The 19,572-nt window shown below is 44.8% G+C and overlaps 1 protein-coding gene across 1 annotated transcript in view; it reads left to right on the top strand.

Moving 5' to 3' along the window:
* The window catches only part of LOC115459907 (A disintegrin and metalloproteinase with thrombospondin motifs 17-like), a 393,810-nt gene that overhangs the window by 350,968 nt on the left and 23,270 nt on the right, over positions 1-19,572 (top strand). Inside the window, exons 21-22 of the mRNA XM_030189734.1 lie at positions 2,409-2,544; positions 17,043-17,247. Of these exons, the coding sequence (XP_030045594.1) occupies positions 2,409-2,544; positions 17,043-17,247 (341 nt within the window). The remainder of the gene's footprint in view (positions 1-2,408; positions 2,545-17,042; positions 17,248-19,572) is intronic.

Here is a 19,572-nt window from a genome sequence, read left to right as displayed (position 1 = left end):
GGGGATCCCAACCCCCACCAGCTGAGGTCCTCTTCTTCCGGCTCAAGGCATCGTTCAGTTTCTGAGTCTGACGTCCTGCACAAAAACATAACGAAGCCTTGCACCAGAAGAAGAGGACCTCGGCTGGCGGGGGTTGGGTCCCTCGCCAGCAAAGGTAGGCGACTGCGGCAGCGGGGGAGGGTTGGCGGTGGGAGGGGTGTCGAGAGGGTCGCCGGCAGGGGGGTCAAAGTTGTTGTAGGTGGTGGTGGCGACAGCGGCAGGGGGGTCGGCAATGGTGGGGAGGGCTAAAATGTGCCCCCTCACCTTGGGCTGTGGACCCCCCTCCCGCTGAAGTCTGGCTATGCCCCTGTTTTTAAGGGGCCGGAAAATGGACGTGCAGAAAAGTAAAAACCAGCACGCATCCACTTTCGGCCTGAGACCTCACCGCCACCCATTGACTTAGCAGTAAGGTCTCATGCGCTACCCGGGTGGTAGGCTTGCAGCGTGCGTTCACTGCAAGTTTACCGCCGGGTAAGCAGCACGCGGTAGAAAATAGAAAATATGCTGTACCGCATTTTTTCAGCGTGTGCTACATTCGTAATTACTGGCCAGGACACACAGTGGCTGGGCAGTAATGCTGATTTGGCGCACTTTGGTCGCGCGTAGGCCTTTTCATATCGTTATAAAAGGGCCCCTAAGAAAGCCCCCCCATTATATTCATGTATCTTCATACTAAATGTTTAAACAAGTAAAGAGTATTTTAAAGCTATGTAAGGGGTCCCTTTTTTTCCGGACACTCTGCATATATAATGTCACCATGATAGCCAATCAAAATAAAATATCTAAGTGATTTATACAAATCTTTGGAACAAGCAAGGGCATAAAAGGGAGGGACAGAAGGCAGCCCAGGTTATATTTATTTATTTGTTGCATTTGTATCCCACATTTTCCCACATATCTGTAAGCTCAATGTGGCTTACATAGTACCGGGAGGCGTTTGCCGGCTCCGGTGAGAACAAATACAAAGTGATATTGTGGTAAGATAAAGTTCTTGTGGCGCAGTCACATTTGGGGAAATGTGCAGCGGAGAAGTTGGATTATGTCCATTACGTACTTTAATTTTGATGTGTCGCAGAGGTCAGACATTTAGGTTGGATCGACAAGGTATACCTTTTTGAATAGGTCAGCTTTTAGTGATTTCCGGAAGGTTAGGTGGTCCTGTGTCGTTTTCAAGGCTTTTGGTAATGAGTTTTTTTTTGTTTGTTTTGTTACACTTGTACCCTGCGCTTTCCCACTCATGGCAGGCTCAATGCGGCTTACATGGGGCAATGGAGGGTTAAGTGACTTGCCCAGAGTCACAAGGAGCTGCCTGTGCCTGAAGTGGGAATCAAACTCAGTTCCTCAGTTCCCCAGGACCAAAGTCCACCACCCTAACCACTAGGCCACTCCTCCACTGTTGCTACTATTTGAGATTCTACATGGAATGTTGCTATTCCACTAGCAACATTCCATGTAGAAGTCGGCCCTTGCAAATCACCAATGTGGCCGCGCAGGCTTCTGCTTCTGTGAGTCTGACATCCTGCACGTATGTGCAGGACGTCAGACTCACAGAAACAGAAGCCTGCACAGCCTTCTACATGGAATGTTGCTAGTGGAATAGCAACATCAACATTCCATGTAGAATCTCCAATAGTAGCAACATTCCATGTAGAATCTCCAATAGTATCTATTTTATTTTTGTTACATTTGTACCCTGCGCTTTCCCACTCATGGCAGGCTCAATGCGGCTTACATGGGGCAATGGAGTTGTGTGCTTATGTAGGAAAAGCTGGATGCGTAAGTTGATTTGTATTTGAAGCCTTTGCAGCTTGGGTAGTGCAGGTTTAGATATGTTCGAGCAGGGGCATAGGCAGACTTGGGGTCCAGAGCCCGAGGTGAGGGGGCACATTTTAGCCCCCCCCCCCTGACGACGACCCTCTCGGACCCCCCCTCCCGCCGCCAATCCGCCGTCGCCTACCTTTGCTGGCGGGGGACCCCAACCCCCGCCAGCTGAGATCCTCTTCTTTCCGCAAAAGGCTTCCTTCTGTTTCTGACGTCCTGCACGTTGTACGTTCTGACGTGCAGGACGTCAGAAACAGAAGGAAGCCTTTTGCGGAAAGAAGAGGATCTCGGCTGGCGGGGGGAGTTTGGGGTCCCCTGCCAGCAAAGGACGGCGACGGCGGGAGGGGGGGTCGAGAGGGTTATCAGCATGGGGGTCCAGGGCCAAATCTATGGGGGCCCAGGCCCCACGTAGCTACACCACTGTGTTTGAGTAGATTTCGATGTGTTTCTTGCGGTAGGGAGGGACAAAGAGAAATTATTCTTGTGCTAACAGGACAGCAGACAGTGCTGAACTGCAGTGCTGAGCATTGTTCTGATTTTTCTTTCAGGTGGGCGTAAAACCATTGTATCCTGCACCAGGATCATTAACAAGACCATGACAATTGTGAATGACAGCTACTGTCAACACGTCCTGCGTCCAGAACCTCAGATCCGGCAGTGTAACTTCCATCCCTGCCAGGCACGGTAAGAGTTTGCTCAGGAGAAGAGCTGATCTCGCCATCACTTACCGTCACTGAGGTTTGTATCTAACTGGGTTGTACAGAAGAGGCAGTGTGGAAAGCCCTTAAAGTATTAAGTGTCCTACCGCAAAATGAGACCCAGTTTATATGCAATAAACAGGTCAGAATTTCATCCAGACTTCTACAAAAATGTGGAATTTAATTCAGTTCAAAGACCAAATGTGTGGAAGTATAAGCCATAGAGACATAAAAACCCAGAACATGAAGGCCAATAAGGACCATTAAACCGGTCCCATCTGCAGGGCCAGCTCAAGGGATTGTGGCACCCTCAGCTAGTTCACATTGAACCGGCCCCCTGCATTGCTTCCCCCCTTCATGAGTCCAGCATGTCTCTGCTCCCCCCCCCCTCCCCACACGCATACAGCATCACTTCTTCTCCTCTCTCCCTCGTTCGTGTTCCTGAAATCTTGTGCAAGTTACCAGCAAAAACTTGAACACAGACTGCTTTCGACCAGTTCTTCTCATTTTATCATAGTCTTCTTTTTTAAAGTTAAACGCTAACGTATTTTATTTCCTATGTATACTCACTTCAAAGCTAATATCAAATCCGATCATATTATGATCATTGTTATCCAGCGGCCCCAGCACCATTACCTCCGGCACCAGATCAGGCGCTCCACTAAGGGAGAGGGAAATGAGACTTGATATACCGCCTTTCTGAGGTTTTTTTTTTTGCAACTACATTCAAAGTGGTTTACATATATTCAGGTACTTATTTTGTACCAGGGGCAATGGAGGGTTAAGTGACTTGCCCAGAGTCACAAGGAGCTGCAGTGGGAATCGAACTCAGTTCCCCAGGATCAAAGTCCACTGCACTAACCACTAGGCTACTCCTCCACTAGCAACATTCCATGTAGAAGACTGCCCTTTCAAATCAGTAATGCGGCCGCGCAGGCTTAGGACGTCAGACTCAAACAGAAGCCTGCACGGCCGCGTTGCTGATCTGCAAGGGCAGACTTCTACATGAAATGTTGCTAGTGCAATAGCAACATTCCATGTAGAATCTCAAATAGTAGCAACAGAATCTCAATAGTAGCAACATTCCATCTAGAATCTCCAATAGTAGCAACATTCCATGTAGAATCTACAAATAGTAGCAACATTCCATGTAGAATCTCAAATGTGGAAAGGGAAATGGGACTTGATATACCGCCTTTCTGTGGTTTTTGCAACCTACAGTCAAAGCTGTTTACATATATTCAGGTACTTATTTTGTACCAGGGGAAATGGAGGGTTAAGTGACTTGCCCAGAGTCACAAGGAGCTGCAGTGGGAATCGAACCCAGTTCCCCAGGATCAAAGTCCACTGCACTAACCACTAGGCTACTCCTCCACTCCTAAGGACTAGGTCTAGAATTTTTCAGCGCTGACTATGGGAGACAGCCTGGCTATCTCCCGCGGTCTGAATATCAGGGCACATGTGCTTAGCGCACGCAGGTGGCAAGACTAACAAAGAAAACTTTAGCGTGTCCTGCATTAGGCTGTTTTTGCTGCGTTAGGCAGACAGTATCTAACGCAGCGTAGTAAAAGTGCCCCTTCGTCAAACACTTGGGGAATTTCAAAAAGAAAATATCGCCCAGTGCAGGCACTCTCAATTTTAAATGAAGAAATGATTTCCTTCATAATTGTGTGGACGTTCCCACATCAGGAAATACTTGAAATTTTTAACACAAAACAAAAATCTTATTCTCCTTAAAATAAGCTTTTAACACCAGTCAGGAGTGTGACACATGATAATATGGCCACTTGGGTTGTCTTCAAGAATGTTGTTATATTAAAGGAATCAGTTACAGACAATAGATCCTAAGATCCCCTTCCATATTCTCCATTAGAAGGCAAATAATTACAATTAGAAATACTTAGATTGCCAGAATCTGATATTGATAACACTTCCTTAAAATATTTCCTTAGCAATATGTCTGGTGACAAGTAGGAAAATTCACTTTAAATTGGTTCCCCAAAGTCTCCAGTTGTTTATGAAGAGCCAGACTCTCTTTGTTCCCAGCTGCTTGCAAAGTTACAAGTTGAGATTCATGGGACCCAGATAACACTCTAAACTAGACGATTTAACACCCATATCCTCCATCTTAACAATCATCTACTGCAAACATTCACATAGTTGAGATACTGGGTCCTTCAGCATCTCCTCCATTCTTCTGATCATCCTCCAAACATCAAGAAGAGACACCTCTGAGGAGGTTCTCCATCCACCGCAAGCTCTGCCGAAGCTGAATAAGAAACTGCTTTAGACATAGGAACACTTACAACTCTTTTCGGGGGTTGGAGGCTGTAGAGGCCTAGAATGTCCGCATACTTCTAAGGGATAGGAACCAACAGAGGAAAACATGGCCCTAAGAGAAGTTAAGAAGTGTTCGGCGGAGTGGGAGAGGCCTATCTCCAAAACTCAGAAGTCCTGGGGTCAAGACCTGGTAATGGAGTCTCACCCTTCAACAAAACAACATATTTATCCACGGGGTCTGTTGCTCCCAGAGAACCAACCAAACTAGAGAGACTTAACCTCCTCTCCGGAACTGGTAATCACCACTTACGGAACTATGTAAGCCACATTGAGCCTGCAAATAGGTGGGAAAATGTGGGATACAAATGTTATAAATAAATAAATAACCTCCCATCTCCACGTCTCAAAATGCAGTACCTGAAAGTAGCAAAGTCCACAAGACTAAAATGTGATGTAAGTTTTCTGGCTCCACCTGGCTTTCAAATGGGCATTTCCCTTTGGGTATGCCCCTGAGGCCACACGCCACAGTCTGAGCACGCTCTTATCTCCTGACATCAGCCCTGCTTGATGACACCAGCAGACCGATATGTGTTCTGCGCAGTTTCACCAGGTCAGAATTCCTCCTCCATCACTGCTGGACCTCATGCGCTTTCAGCCAGATATGCTTCTGCTCTTCTCCCAGGGGAACAGGCAGTTTAGACATGCTATATCTCCCAATGTTGGCCCTGCATAATGATGTCAGGGGGCCAACGAACATTGTTAGTGGCTTCACCCAATCAGAACTCCTCCTCCAACACTGCCGGACTTCTCATACTTCCAGCCAGGTACTACCCCTGCTCTTCTTCCCTCATTAATTATCACATAGTTTGCAGAATATTGGTAAATATTGGATTGGATTTATTACTTATAACCCACCCTTATCCAGGGCGACAAACAAAAAAACACACATAAAATCACATAAAAACAAATACAATAGATTCATCAACATAACATAATTACAATAAAACTAACAGAAAAGTCAAAAATAAAGTCAATATATCTCCATATGCTGATTATTTCCTTAAGATAAATAAGTTGATGAATGCCAACTGCTCAGGCTTGGTTTTATTGGTACATTTTCCATTTTCCAGTGCACAGCTAAATGACAAGGAAAAGCCAGAAGAGAACCATCAGGGAAGAACCTCGTTCTATCTATGATGGTGTTTGGAAAAAAAAATTTTTTTCCAAATGACCCAAAAACAAATGTACTATTATGTAATAAATTTTTATTATTGATAGATGTTACTGCAAAATGCTGAAAAAATTGGATGATCCCTGTTTTCAAAATCATGTCATTCAGGAAGTGACCATTAAGATCCATTTTAGCAAAATGGCGTTTAGCAACAAAGATAAAGCTGTGATTAAATTTTTGTGTGACAAAAATTTCCAGGCACAGTGAATATATACCTCTCAGAGTGTGAGGCTGCAGGGCTGGTCTTAGCAATTGCAGTGCCCTGTGCAGACCTGTTTGGTGCTCCCCCCCCCCCCCCCCCGTTCCACCTAGCCCCGCCCCTTGTTGACAAAATGTGTTTTAACTGATACTATAAATCACTTCTATAGCGCTACCAGTTGTACGCAGCCCTTTACAATTGAACATGAAGAAAGACAATCCCTGCTCAAAAGAGCTTACAATCTAAATCACGACAGACAGGATCAATAAGGATAAGGGAAGGACAGACAGAAGGACACAAGGATAAGATAAAAGTAACAAGTCAGGAGTCGAAAGCAGCATCAAACAGGTAGTCCTTTAGCCCGGATTTGTGTTTTAATCATTTTTTTATTTCAAATAATGCCAAATAAAGCAAAACTTGTACAGAAAAACTAATTAAAATATGCACAATGCTATCATAGGAAACCTTTGGGTTTAAAAAGCAAACCCATGTGCATGTAAGGACTGGATAAATGAATTAAAACAAATCCCCTTAATATGTCATACTTGGTAGCAATAATGAAACAGTGATTGAATATTCATTTAGCAAGCAGCCTGGGCCAACAGATTTATTTTCCACTGAACATAATAGTATGCTGGACTGGACAATGTTGGCACATTTAGGGTTATGTTTACTAAGGTGTGTTAGCGTTTGTAATGCACCTTTAAAGTTAAGGCACGTTAAACGCTAACGTGCCCATACATTTCTATGGGCGCGTTATCATTTAACGTGTGTAAACCATTAACGCACGTTAAAACCGCTGATGCGCCTATAGCGCACCTTAGTAAACATAGGCGTCAGACTGACTCTGGACAGTTCTGCGCAAAGGAAACCCATCCCTCATTAATCAATACCTTCTCTGTGAAATAGTAATAAAAAAAAAGGCAAGTGCATTTTTATAATATATCACTGCATTCCACAAAGCAAAAGGAGCAAGTTCCTACATGCCATCTTTTTTTGTTTTCATGTAGGCACAAGAAAAAAAACCCAAGATTTTAAATGCTCCCAGGTTTCAATTTAATTCATATTTAATGTGGGATAAAATGCCATAAATAAGTAAATAAATAGATAGATAGAAACTGAATGTTGAGCACCTGATTCTCATAACATGATGTCTGTTTAGTGGCCCTTTACCAGGAGAAGAAAATCTCTGCACAAATATAATAGTACTAGGGTATCCCTTTAACCAGCCCCTCCAAATGGCACAGATATTACCTTGATTTTTTTTTTTTACAGTATCCTTCTCTCCCCTCCCTCCCACCCACCTACCTATGCCAGACCTCCTCCCCGCTCCCCCGAGCCACAGGATGCCCTCCCGGCACATACCTGAAGCCACCCTGGTGGTCTAGTGGAGTCTTCGGGGCTGGAAAGATCCCTAGTCTTTCTTGCCCGCTGTCAGTGCTGATCCTCTAGCTGTTGCATCTTCTTTAAAATGGCTGCCGTGACTTCCAACGTTGGCCTCGCAGGTCTTCTTGCCTTCTCCAATGCAAATTTCCTTTTGGAGGAGGGTGGAAAGAGGCAGGCTTTGAGCATGTGCAGGTTCTTAAAGGTCCACTGGTGAGCTGACAGTGGCTTTGAATTGCAGCACTGCTGCTGTCTTGACAGCCATGCTGGTGCTGCACCACTGCCAGTTGAATTATGTAGACTTAGGCAGATGCCTAGTGGCATAGATGGGGGAAGCAGAAGACAGTTATAATGGCACCCCCTTGAAGCAACACATGCATAAGGCCCTGAAGTAAGCAGAGGCAAGCTCCTCTTTGTCCTGGATATGTGGTACCTGTACCTAAAACCAGGTCTGCCCATTGTCCCTCTCAGGAACAGAGGAAGTACAGCAGTGACTTACCATGGCAGGAAGAGCAGGATGCAGCTCACTCTGGAGCAGCCTAGTGACTAGAGCAGCAGACAGAGTCAGGCAAGCCAGAATTCAAATCCTGCATCACCCACTATGCTCTTTGTGACCTTGCTAACTCACTTTGCTTTCCAGTGCCTATGGTGTCGTTTGCTAGTAAACTTTCATGGGCGGGGTAATACCTACTGGACCTGAATTCTGAGGCCCTTGAATTGAAGAACACATTTAAATGTGGGGGGTTTAGATGCCTGTATAGGACAGTGAGGAACAGTTTTTACAAGCCCAAGGGGCCAATCAAATGATTTGTAAGATTTTAAAGGCTGGCAGCTGGATTTGCAAACATGTGTTCCAAGACAGAGCCCCCAGCCCCCAACCTGCAGAGTAACATTGCATGTAGAAGGACCCCCCCTGCCCTCCAGTTTTAAATGGCTTCATGCTTTTCATCTGCACTCGGAGCACCAGCTGTCAGGAACACTGTTACGATCATCTGAAAGCATTCAACGTGATCTCATAATAACTAGGGAAAGGGTCGTGGCTTCTTCCCATCTCCATTAGAGCCGGAATGGAGCAGTGAATGTGCCTCATTGCCCACAGAGCCATTCTGATATCAAGTATTGCTGTCTCCACCCATACCACACGCTTGAACTTTCCCTGGTTATGTATTTAGTTAACATGCTTTCAGCTGGAAACCATTCAGAAGCGCATTCTTTGCTTCTTGACTTTTTCCCACCCAGACACTGGAAACCTCTGTTTAGCCTGCTCTTTGGCAGCAAATACCTTCAAGAATCGTGATCTCTGTTCACGCTGAGAGGCTCTTGCCAAGCAGAGTGCTGGTCTTAGCCTTTAAACCAAACTCTAGCAGTGCTTTTGTGCGGTAGTGACCTCGTAAGGGTCATCTTGAACTTCTTAACTCATTGTACGAGAAGCAGGGTCTTTTTAAGCAGCAGCTAAGGACAGAATTCTATGGGTGTCACAGAACAGCCGCACACAGAGACCATCTGAGTTTTGGATTTTGCTCACACCTTTTTCAGTAGTAGATCAAAGCACACTGGGTGTTTCTCTGTCCCTGGAGGGCTCACAATCTAAGTTTGTACCCGTGTCTTGCCCAAGATCACAAAGAGCAGAAGTGGGATTTGAACCGGCCACCTCTGGATTGCAAGCCCTGGTGCTGTAACCACTAGGCTACTCTGCCACTCTCCTACCCAGTGAGCATGCTGTGGTAACTTCCAGATATCTGACAGGCCGAGGGCTGGAGACAGAGGTGTAGCTAGGTGGGGGTGCAAGGGGAATGGCTTCTCCTCCAAATGGATTTTGAATAAAATGGCACCTATGCGGATCAGCCCTTCAGCTTCATACCGACACCTATTTTACAAAAGGTCTGCTCCCCGGATATCCAAACCCGGCTACTCTTCTGGCTGGAGGAGGTCTCTTCTGAAACTGAGGCACAGGCAATCCTGATACCATACTTAGATTATTGTAACTCACTATTTGGGGGGCTTACGGAAAAACTGTTACAAAAACTTCAATTTTTGCAGAATATAGCAGCAAGATTGATTTACAGCCTGGGAAAGTACGAAAGAGCATCTCCACTGTTGAAGGAGCTGCATTGGCTTCCTGTATCTTCAAGACTGAAGTTTAAGCAAACATGTATGATGTACAAAACACTGCACAGTCATAGTAACATAGTAAATGACGACACATAAATACCTGAACAGTCCATCCAGTTTTCCCCACAAGATAAACTCATTTTACATGGTACGTGATACTTTATATGTATACCTGAGTTTGATTTGTCCTTGCCTTTCTCAGGGCACAAACCGTAGAAATCTGCCCAGTACTGTTCTTGTACTAGAAGTTCTGAAGATTCTAGAATCCTGATTAGTAGCAACATTCCATGTAGAACCCCAAAGAGTAACATAGTAACATAGTAAATGACAGCAGATAAAGACCTGAATGGTCCATCCAGTCTGCCCAACAAGATAAACTCATTTTACATGGTATGTGATACTTTATACCCAAGTTTGATTTGTCCTTGCCTTTCTCAGGCCACAGACTGTAGAATTCTGCCCAGCACTCTTCTTGTACTAAGTTCTGAAGCTAACGTTGAAGCCCCTTAAAATTTATACTCCAGCCCATCCCTATCTATTCAGTTACCATCAGGGCGTAGACTGTAGAAGTCTGCCCAGCACCGGTTTTGCTTCCCAATTACCGGCGTCACCACCTAATCCCTGCTAAGATTCTGTGGATCCATTCTTTCTAAACAGGATTCCTTTGTGTGTATGCCACAGATGTTTGAATTCTGTTACCATTTTTATCTCCACCACCTCCCAAGGAAGGGCATTCCACGTATCTACCACCCTTTCCATGATGGATCTGGTAGACTAATTAATTATTTGGATTTCCCATCTTTTTCCTCAGGTAGAACGGAACACTGTTTGAAATTAAATTATCCGTCCTTTAAGGATGTTCGGAAGAAATCCATACTAGAGTTCCTTTTTACATCAGGGAGTTAGGCTTTGGAACAGGCTGCCTTTAGAAATTCCGAAAATAACAAAGTATTACTCCTTCAGAAAAGCGTTAAGTCTTTATTTTGTTTGATGAGAAAGATGTTTGTTAGGTTCAATGTATTAGATATGCAACTGTAATTAATATTTTAGATGTTTCATTTGATGAGAAAACGCAGGGGTTCAGTAAATTACCCCCACAGTGAGCCCAAATGCTCCTTGTGATCTTGGGCAAGTCACTTAACCCTCCTTTGCCTCAGGTACAAACTTAGATTATGAGGCCTCCTGGGACAGAAAAACATCCAGTGTACCTGAAAGTAACTCACCTTGAGTTACTACTGAAAAATGTGTGAGCAAAATCTAAATAAATAAATAAATAAGATTTTGGAATCTTAAAGAGTGACAAGATTCCATGCAGAATCTCAAAGAGTAGCGACATTCCATGTAGAACCCCAAAGAATAGCAAGATTCTGGAGTGGAGGAGTGGCCTAGTGGTTAGAGCACCTCACTGCTTTGGGATGTAAGTTCAAAACCAGGGCTGACCAAAAAGTGTCCAGTGTGCGACTGGGTAACTTGGCATCTCTACACCAGGATGCCTTGTTGGAGGAGTTGCCTAGTGGTTAGAGCACCGGTCTTGACATCCAGAGGTGGCCAGTTCAAATCCCACTGCTGCTCCTTGTGATCTTGGGCAAGTCACAGGTACAAACTTAGATTGTGAGCCCTCCTGGGACAGAGAAATATCCAGAGTACCTGAATGTAACTCACCTTGAGCTACTACTGAAAAAGGTGTGAGCAAAATCTAAATAAATAAAGATGAGAATGCGATGCTGTTGTACCGCAGCGCACAGCTTGATCACTGGATCACTAAGGTGGCGGCAAGGTCGCTGTAAAGCCATGTTATTAAAAATGAAGTCCCTGAAAGTTATAGCCAGTGGAATTTCTGAAATTCTGCAGAAAAAAGAGCCTGCACTGGAAAATGACTGCCCAGTGTTTATAAAGGCAGTCAAACAGGAATGTTACTGTTGGATCCTGCTAGGCCACGTCAGCTGCTATATTATTCCACTGCAGACATGATATATTTTTATCCCGAGCTGTAGGGCCTTGGTGTGGTATAGAAACCTGTTACTACCATCAGGTGCCACCTGCTAATATTCCCTGAGGAGGGGCAGCAGGGGGGTCAACACGTATTGCGACGACAATAGTTCAGTAACCTGAAAAGCTGCCACACTGAACAGACTTCCAGCTCTGTAAATGGAATTTCTAGGAATTTAAACGTTTCCTTTCTCGAAATACATTTACTACTACTACTACTATTTATCATTTCTATAGCGCTACAAGGCATACGCAGCGCTGTACACCATACACAAAAAGAGACAGTCCCTGCTCAAAGAGCTTACAATCATTTACGGAAGTAAATCACCTGGTACATATCCAGGTCTTTTTTAAAAAACTTTTTTTGTAGGGCAAAGCAAAATGACAGTCAATTATTTTCTTAAGTGGGAGGGCCCATGGATGACTGTGAACCAGGGGAGTAGCTGGATGGGGCCACGGGGGCATAGGCCCCCACAGATTTAGCACTGGCCCCCTCTACTTTCGACCCCCCGCCGCCGCTGACCCTCCCTCGCCACTTTCGATCCCCCCTCCTGCTGTCGCTGCTACCTGGTACCTTTGCTGGCAGGGGTCCTCAATCCCCGCCAGTTGAAGTCTTCTTCAGCGCCTGTTTCTGTGAGTTCTGACTCCTGACGTCCTGGATGTCAGGAGTCAGGACTCACAGAAACAGATCAGCGAAGACGCCGGAGACAAGCACTGAAGAAGACTTTGGGGGGTGGGGACCCCCGCCAGCAAAGGTACCAGATGGCGGCTGGGGAGGGGTGGCGGAGGCGGCGGGAGGGGGGATCGAAAGTGGCGGGGGAGGGGCGGCGGTGGCTGGGGGAGGCTGTGCCCCCCCCCCCCACCTCGGGCTCTGGACCCCCCTCCCGCCCCTGCTGTCAACGTATCCTGCTGGTACTACACAAAACATTTCTTTTCCATTGAGTTCAGTATCACTTTTTCAGTATCTTACAGCATTAAGCACTGTAAATAGAGCACAGTGTGAGAAGTGCCATAAACTGATTTGATGGGCTATTATTTTGGATGACTTTTCTCTTGCTTCTGTGAATCCTAGTGGTTTTTGAGTTCCCATTCCAGCAGAAAGCAGGCTATCATCTTTTTTTTTTTTCCAAATAAGACAAAATGACCACCATTTGAGAAGAAATGGAAGTTGTGAACATCTCATAACATATCCGGGTCTTCTAAGCTTCTACACACTGGCTAGTTCATGTTGTTGACTGAAGAGAGACTTCTCCTTTCTCTGAAAGAACTTGACAACCCACAAGTTGCCATCACAGCATAAGTACATAAGTATTGCCATACTGGGAAAGACCAAAGGTTCATCAAGCCCAGCATCCTGTTTCCAACAGTGTTCCATGATGGGATGGAGTGTCTAAGCATAAGTACATAAGTACAGACTCGTAAGGTCCTCTTGTAATTTTTCACAATCCTCCCGCGATTTAACGACTTTGAATAACTTTGTGTCATCACATAATCCCAGTGATACAGCATTTGTGTATTTCAATCAATGCAAGGATAATGCAGGTTATAAAATAACAAAATACAATGGAAAGTTAAAAATAATAAAGAAAAAAAAAGAAAATTAGACATATCATTACCAGAAAATAATGATTAAACTACAACTCCCAAAAGAGTAGCAACAGTATTGAAAATTACAGAGACACAAAAGCAATCTATGTTCAACAAAGACTACAAAGCTTCACACGTGTAAAGGGGGTGTCCTGATTCACACCCCAAGGCTCCACAGAACACTTAGTCTTCCCGATCCTCTCCCTTCCGTCGCTCTTAAAATGCACATTCCTCCAGGGGAGCGGGTTCTGTCTTGGGGGAAGAGATTTCCCTTGAAAACCCTGGTGTAGATAACTGACACAGATATGGGGTACTGAAGAAAAAGTTACCTTACACAAGGTAGACCTAACACGGAGTTGTGTTTTGGTGAAGGTCGCTCGCATTTTGAAGCCTTGATACCTCCAGTAAGGTAGCTTTTTCTTAAGAACATAAGAGTAGCCATACTGGGTCAGACCAATGGTCCATCTAGCCCAATATGCTGTTTCCAACAGTGGCCAAGCCAGGTCACAAGTACCTGGCAGAAACTCAAATCGTGGCAACATAGTAACATAGTAGATGATGACGGCAGAAAAAGACCTGCATGGTCCATCTAGTCTGCCCAAGATAAACTCATATCAACACTCTATGCTACCAATCCCAGGGCAAGCAGTAGCTTCCCCATGTCTGTCTCAATAGCAGACTATGGACTCTTCCTCCAGGAACTTGTCCAAATCATTTTTTAAACCCAGATAAGCAAACCACTGTTACCACGTCCTCCGTCAAATATTTTCAGAGCTTAATTATTTGCTGAGTGAAAAAATATTTCCTTCTATTTGTTTTAAAAATATTTCCATGTAGCTTCCTCGAGTGTCCCCTAGTACTTTTGGAATGAGTAAAAACTTAATTTACTTGTACTCCTTCTACACCACTCAGGGTTTTGTAGACCTGAGTTGTATCTCCCCTCATCCGTCTCTTTTCGAAGCTGAAGAGCCCTAACCTCTTTAGCCTTTCCTCATACGAGAGGAGTTCCATCCCCTTTTTCATTTTGGTCGCTCTTCTTTGAACCTTTTCTAATGCCGCTATGTCTTTTTTGAGATACAGTGACCAGAACTGAACGCAATACCCAAGGTGCGGTCGCACTATGGAGCAATACAAAGGCATTATAGTATTTTCGATCTTATTCACCATCCCTTTCCTAATAATTCCTAGCATCCTGTTTGCTTTTTGGGCTGCCGCTATACACTGAACAGAAGATTTCAGCGTATTATCTACAACGACACCTAGATCATTTGTCCACATTAAATTTCATCTGCCATTTGGATGCCCAATCTTCCAATTTCCTACGGTCTTCCTGCAATATTTCACAGTCCACACATGTTTTAACAACCTTGAATAGTTTTGTATCATCTGCAAATGTAATCACCTCACTCGTCGTTCCGATTTCCATATCACTTATAAATATATAAAATAGCACCGGTCCCAGTACTGACCCCTGCGGCACTCCACTGTTCACCCTTCTCCATTGAGAGAATTTACCACTTAACCCAACCCTCTGTTTTCTGTCCAAAAACCAATTCCTAATCCAGAACCTTTGGCTTCAGAATGACGTTGCGTGAAGTCTTGCTTGAGCCACAAATTCAGCCACTCAAGATTGAGTGACAAGGGCAATTATTCTTGGGGTCTGGGTGAAAAACACAGTAAGATTCCCATGGCTACAGAATGGATTTCTGGTTTTCAAGCTCCAAACAGTGCCAAAGTGATCAGAGCAAGTTTCCCCGGCCACTAAACATCCATTTGCATATTGGACCCTCTCTGCCTGATATTCAAAATGAATTTTTACCGGCCGCAGACTGGTTAAATCCCTTGGACGGGGCTAGCTGCTAATATTCAGTGGCATTTAACTGGCTGAATGCCGCTGAATATCGTGGTTAGCGCCAAACTTAAAGCTGGTTATCTTGGGGGTGGAGTCAGCACATAAGTGGCAAGGGTTAGTGCATACATGGGATAAATGTGTGTCCTGTTTTTATGTGGTAACTCATGGCCACTTAAGTGATGGCTATGTGGTAGCCAGCTTAAAAATAACCAGATATTCAAAGCTGAAGCTCGCAAATGTCCCGGCTTTGAATATCCAGGAATAATACTGTCGGCAGTGAGCAAAACGCTCACCGCTGACGGCTGAATATTGACCGCTGTATTTTTAATCAGACTTACCAGCATGGGCAGCACTTTTCTTTATAACCATCAGAGGAGAAGGTAAAAGACATTCACAGAGCTTCGGAAGGTGATTCTTCTTCCCCTACCCCTCTGGATCCAAAGCAAAATCTAATTTTCCCTGTTGTAGACAGTTGGAACCGTAACACCACAACCTGCTGGGGGTGGGGAGTGGACGGGGAGGGTTGAGGGTGGTGCTACACTCCTGTCTTGGGACAAAGCAAAACAGAACTAGAACTTTCCCTACAAGAGTTCATGTGCTCCCTCTACTGGTAGAAGCCACTTCCTGCGCTTCCAGTGGGGATGTGCCGAGATATCCCTATGTGTGAATGGACGCATGTATCAGTTAATAAGGATAAAGGGCTATCAGAAATATTGTAGTGTATAGTGGGTATAATTATAGCTTAGCAAAATCATTTGTCAAAATGTACTGCTCTCAAGACTGAGGCACCAAAAGTCAATCTTGGATTGCAAATGTTTTCATCAATACGATGCTAAAAATACTGCCCATGGTGCCCATGGAAAGCTTTCTGAAGAATTTGCAACAAGTTTTTAGACCTTAAGCTCAAGACTGAGCTAGGCTTCAGAGAGGTTTCCGTCACTGGAAGTGTGAGAGTTGAGCAGAGCCCTTTCCCTTGGAAGAGGATATGGTATTCTTCACCAAGCTCCTCCTGGGGATTTGTGGGAAATTTATCGTGGCTGGTGTTCGAAAAGGTTCGGTGAGAGTCCGCCGGGGCAGAGGAACGCCAAGATCCCACGACAAAACAACAGCAACAAAAAAGGAGTGGGAAATAGACCAGGCTGACCAGAGACAAATGTGGAGACTTCAGTCGATTGTAGATAATTTATTGGTAAAGACTCGACACGGTACTGTGTTTCGGCTGGTAGGCCAGCATCAGGAGTCTTTAGGATAAAATACGTGAACAACGTCTAATGGTCAATGAATGTAAACATGGATAGAAGAATGAAAGATGAAGAATATGGTCTTTAACCATACCTTTCAATAGAAAATGTGTGGGCTGTAAAATGAGCTGTCATGGTGGAGGAGTGGCCTAATGGTTAGTGCAGCGGGCTTTGATCCTGGCAACCTGGGTTCAATTCCCACTACAGCTCCTTGTGACCTTGGGCAAGTCACTTAACCCTCCATGGCCCCACGTACAAAAAAACCCTTAAGATTGTGAGCCCTGCAGGGACTGAGAAAGTACCAGCATATAATGTGTACAGCGCTGTATATGTCTAGTAGCGCTATAGAAATGAGTAGTAGTAGTAAAACACAGTACTGTGTTCAGTCTTTACCAATAAATTATCTACAATCGACTGAAGTTGCTGGTGCTCGAAAAGAATACGGACCACAGTGGCTGAATATTAACCCATTTCTCTTCCAAGACTCGTTACTCGATGCATCTGTTGTTACAGTGTTGATGGTCCACAAGTGCATCGCAAAATGATCTTAGCACCTAGTTCTGTTTCTTGATTACCTTTTCAAATAACTGTTTGTTACTCTGTTTAATAGATGGATGGCCGGGGATTGGGGTTCCTGCTCCAGCACCTGTGGGAGAGGCTTCCAGCACCGTGAAGTCACTTGCATTTTCCAGTTACAGAACGGCACCTATTTCAGCACTAGAGACTTCTACTGCCTGGGTCACAAGCCAGCAGCCATACAAGGATGTGAAGGCTGGAACTGTCTGTCCATCTGGGAGGCATCTGAATGGTCAAAGGTAGGAAGACCCCATGCCGCTGCTTCTTTCAGTCAGCGTGGTTGTCCTGAAAGTACTGTCTGTGCTGTTTCTGTAAGTAACTTTACCAGAAGCTATAGGATGTAGAGAAACCAACGATAAAGACAAATACAAAAATAATTGTATTGCTTTTATTTGTAAATTAGAGAGTGTTATCCTTCTAAGTTAGACAGCACGTTGTATCACATTTTTGTTACCAAGATAGTATGCGATTCTATGGTTTGTATTATTTTGGTTGTGTAAATGGTCATTATTTTTGTATGAAGTGGTGAGTCATTTAGGGTTTCGAAGGTCTGTTCAGGTGTATTAGTGACATATGTGAGATGAATCTTTAAAGCGCCAAAGTTTGGCGTCTGACGTCAACTCAAACATATTATCACCGTGGAAAGCAGACTGCGGAGTACCACAAGGATCACCGCTATCACCGATCCTCTTCAACCTAATGATGACCCCACTAGCCAAGTCCTTATCCAACCAAGGCCTTAATCCCTTCATCTATGCAATATACATTCCGTACAAATCTAAACTGACAGAAATCACCAACGAAATCAAGATCAGCTTGAACATCATGGATTCTTGGGCAAATGCATTTCAACTAAAACGCAACAAAGAAAAGAACTCACTGTCTTATCCTCTCATCCCAACACAGCGCGGCCATCCCAACAATTATCAACACCCCAGATTACACCCTCCCTATCTCAGACAGCCTGAAAATCCTCGGCGTTACATTGGACCGCAACCTAACACTAGAGAGCCAAGTGACCTCCACAACAAAGAAAATGTTCCAATCAATGTGGAAACTCAAACGCGTGAAACAATTCTTCCCGAGGGAAACATTTCATAACCTGATACAATCAATGGTACTATGCCAGGTAGACTACTGCAATAGAATTTATGCGGGATGCAAAGAAACTCCAGACCTTAAAGGCGATGCGTTCTTTAATGGGAAGCCAGTGTAATTTTTCACGAAGGGGCTTGGCAGATTCGAATTTTGATTTCCAAAGATCAGTCTTGCTGCTGTGTTTTGGGCGGTCTAGTACATATATACAGTGGTGGAAATAAGTATTTGATCCCTTGCTGAATTTGTAAGTTTGCCCACTGACAAAGACATGAGCAGCCCATAATTGAAGGGTAGGTTATTGGTAACAGTGAGAGATAGCACATCACAAATTAAATCCGGAAAATCACATTGTGGAAAGTATATGAATTTATTTGCATTCTGCAGAGGGAAATAAGTATTTGATCCCCCACCAACCAGTAAGAGATCTGGCCCCTACAGACCAGGTAGATGCTCCAAATCAACTCGTTACCTGCATGACAGACAGCTGTCGGCAATGGTCACCTGTATGAAAGACACCTGTCCACAGACTCAGTGAATCAGTCAGACTCTAACCTCTACAAAATGGCCAAGAGCAAGGAGCTGTCTAAGGATGTCAGGGACAAGATCATACACCTGCACAAGGCTGGAATGGGCTACAAAACCATCAGTAAGACGCTGGGCGAGAAGGAGACAACTGTTGGTGCCATAGTAAGAAAATGGAAGAAGTACAAAATGACTGTCAATCGACAAAGATCTGGGGCTCCACGCAAAATCTCACCTCGTGGGGTATCCTTGATCATGAGGAAGGTTAGAAATCAGCCTACAACTACAAGGGGGGAACTTGTCAATGATCTCAAGGCAGCTGGGACCAATGTCACCACGAAAACCATTGGTAACACATTACGACATAACGGATTGCAATCCTGCAGTGCCCGCAAGGTCCCCCTGCTCCGGAAGGCACATGTGACGGCCCGTCTGAAGTTTGCCAGTGAACACCTGGATGATGCCGAGAGTGATTGGGAGAAGGTGCTGTGGTCAGATGAGACAAAAATTGAGCTCTTTGGCATGAACTCAACTCGCCGTGTTTGGAGGAAGAGAAATGCTGCCTATGACCCAAAGAACACCGTCCCCACTGTCAAGCATGGAGGTGGAAATGTTATGTTTTGGGGGTGTTTCTCTGCTAAGGGCACAGGACTACTTCACCGCATCAATGGGAGAATGGATGGGGCCATGTACCGTACAATTCTGAGTGACAACCTCCTTCCCTCCGCCAGGGCCTTAAAAATGGGTCGTGGCTGGGTCTTCCAGCACGACAATGACCCAAAACATACAGCCAAGGCAACAAAGGAGTGACTCAGGAAGAAGCACATTAGGGTCATGGAGTGGCCTAGCCAGTCACCAGACCTTAATCCCATTGAAAACTTATGGAGGGAGCTGAAGCTGCGAGTTGCCAAGCGACAGCCCAGAACTCTTAATGATTTAGAGAT

Source organism: Microcaecilia unicolor, chromosome 1, assembly GCF_901765095.1.
Source record: "Microcaecilia unicolor chromosome 1, aMicUni1.1, whole genome shotgun sequence".
Taxonomy (NCBI): domain Eukaryota; kingdom Metazoa; phylum Chordata; class Amphibia; order Gymnophiona; family Siphonopidae; genus Microcaecilia; species Microcaecilia unicolor.
This window is presented reverse-complemented; position numbering and strand designations above follow the sequence as displayed.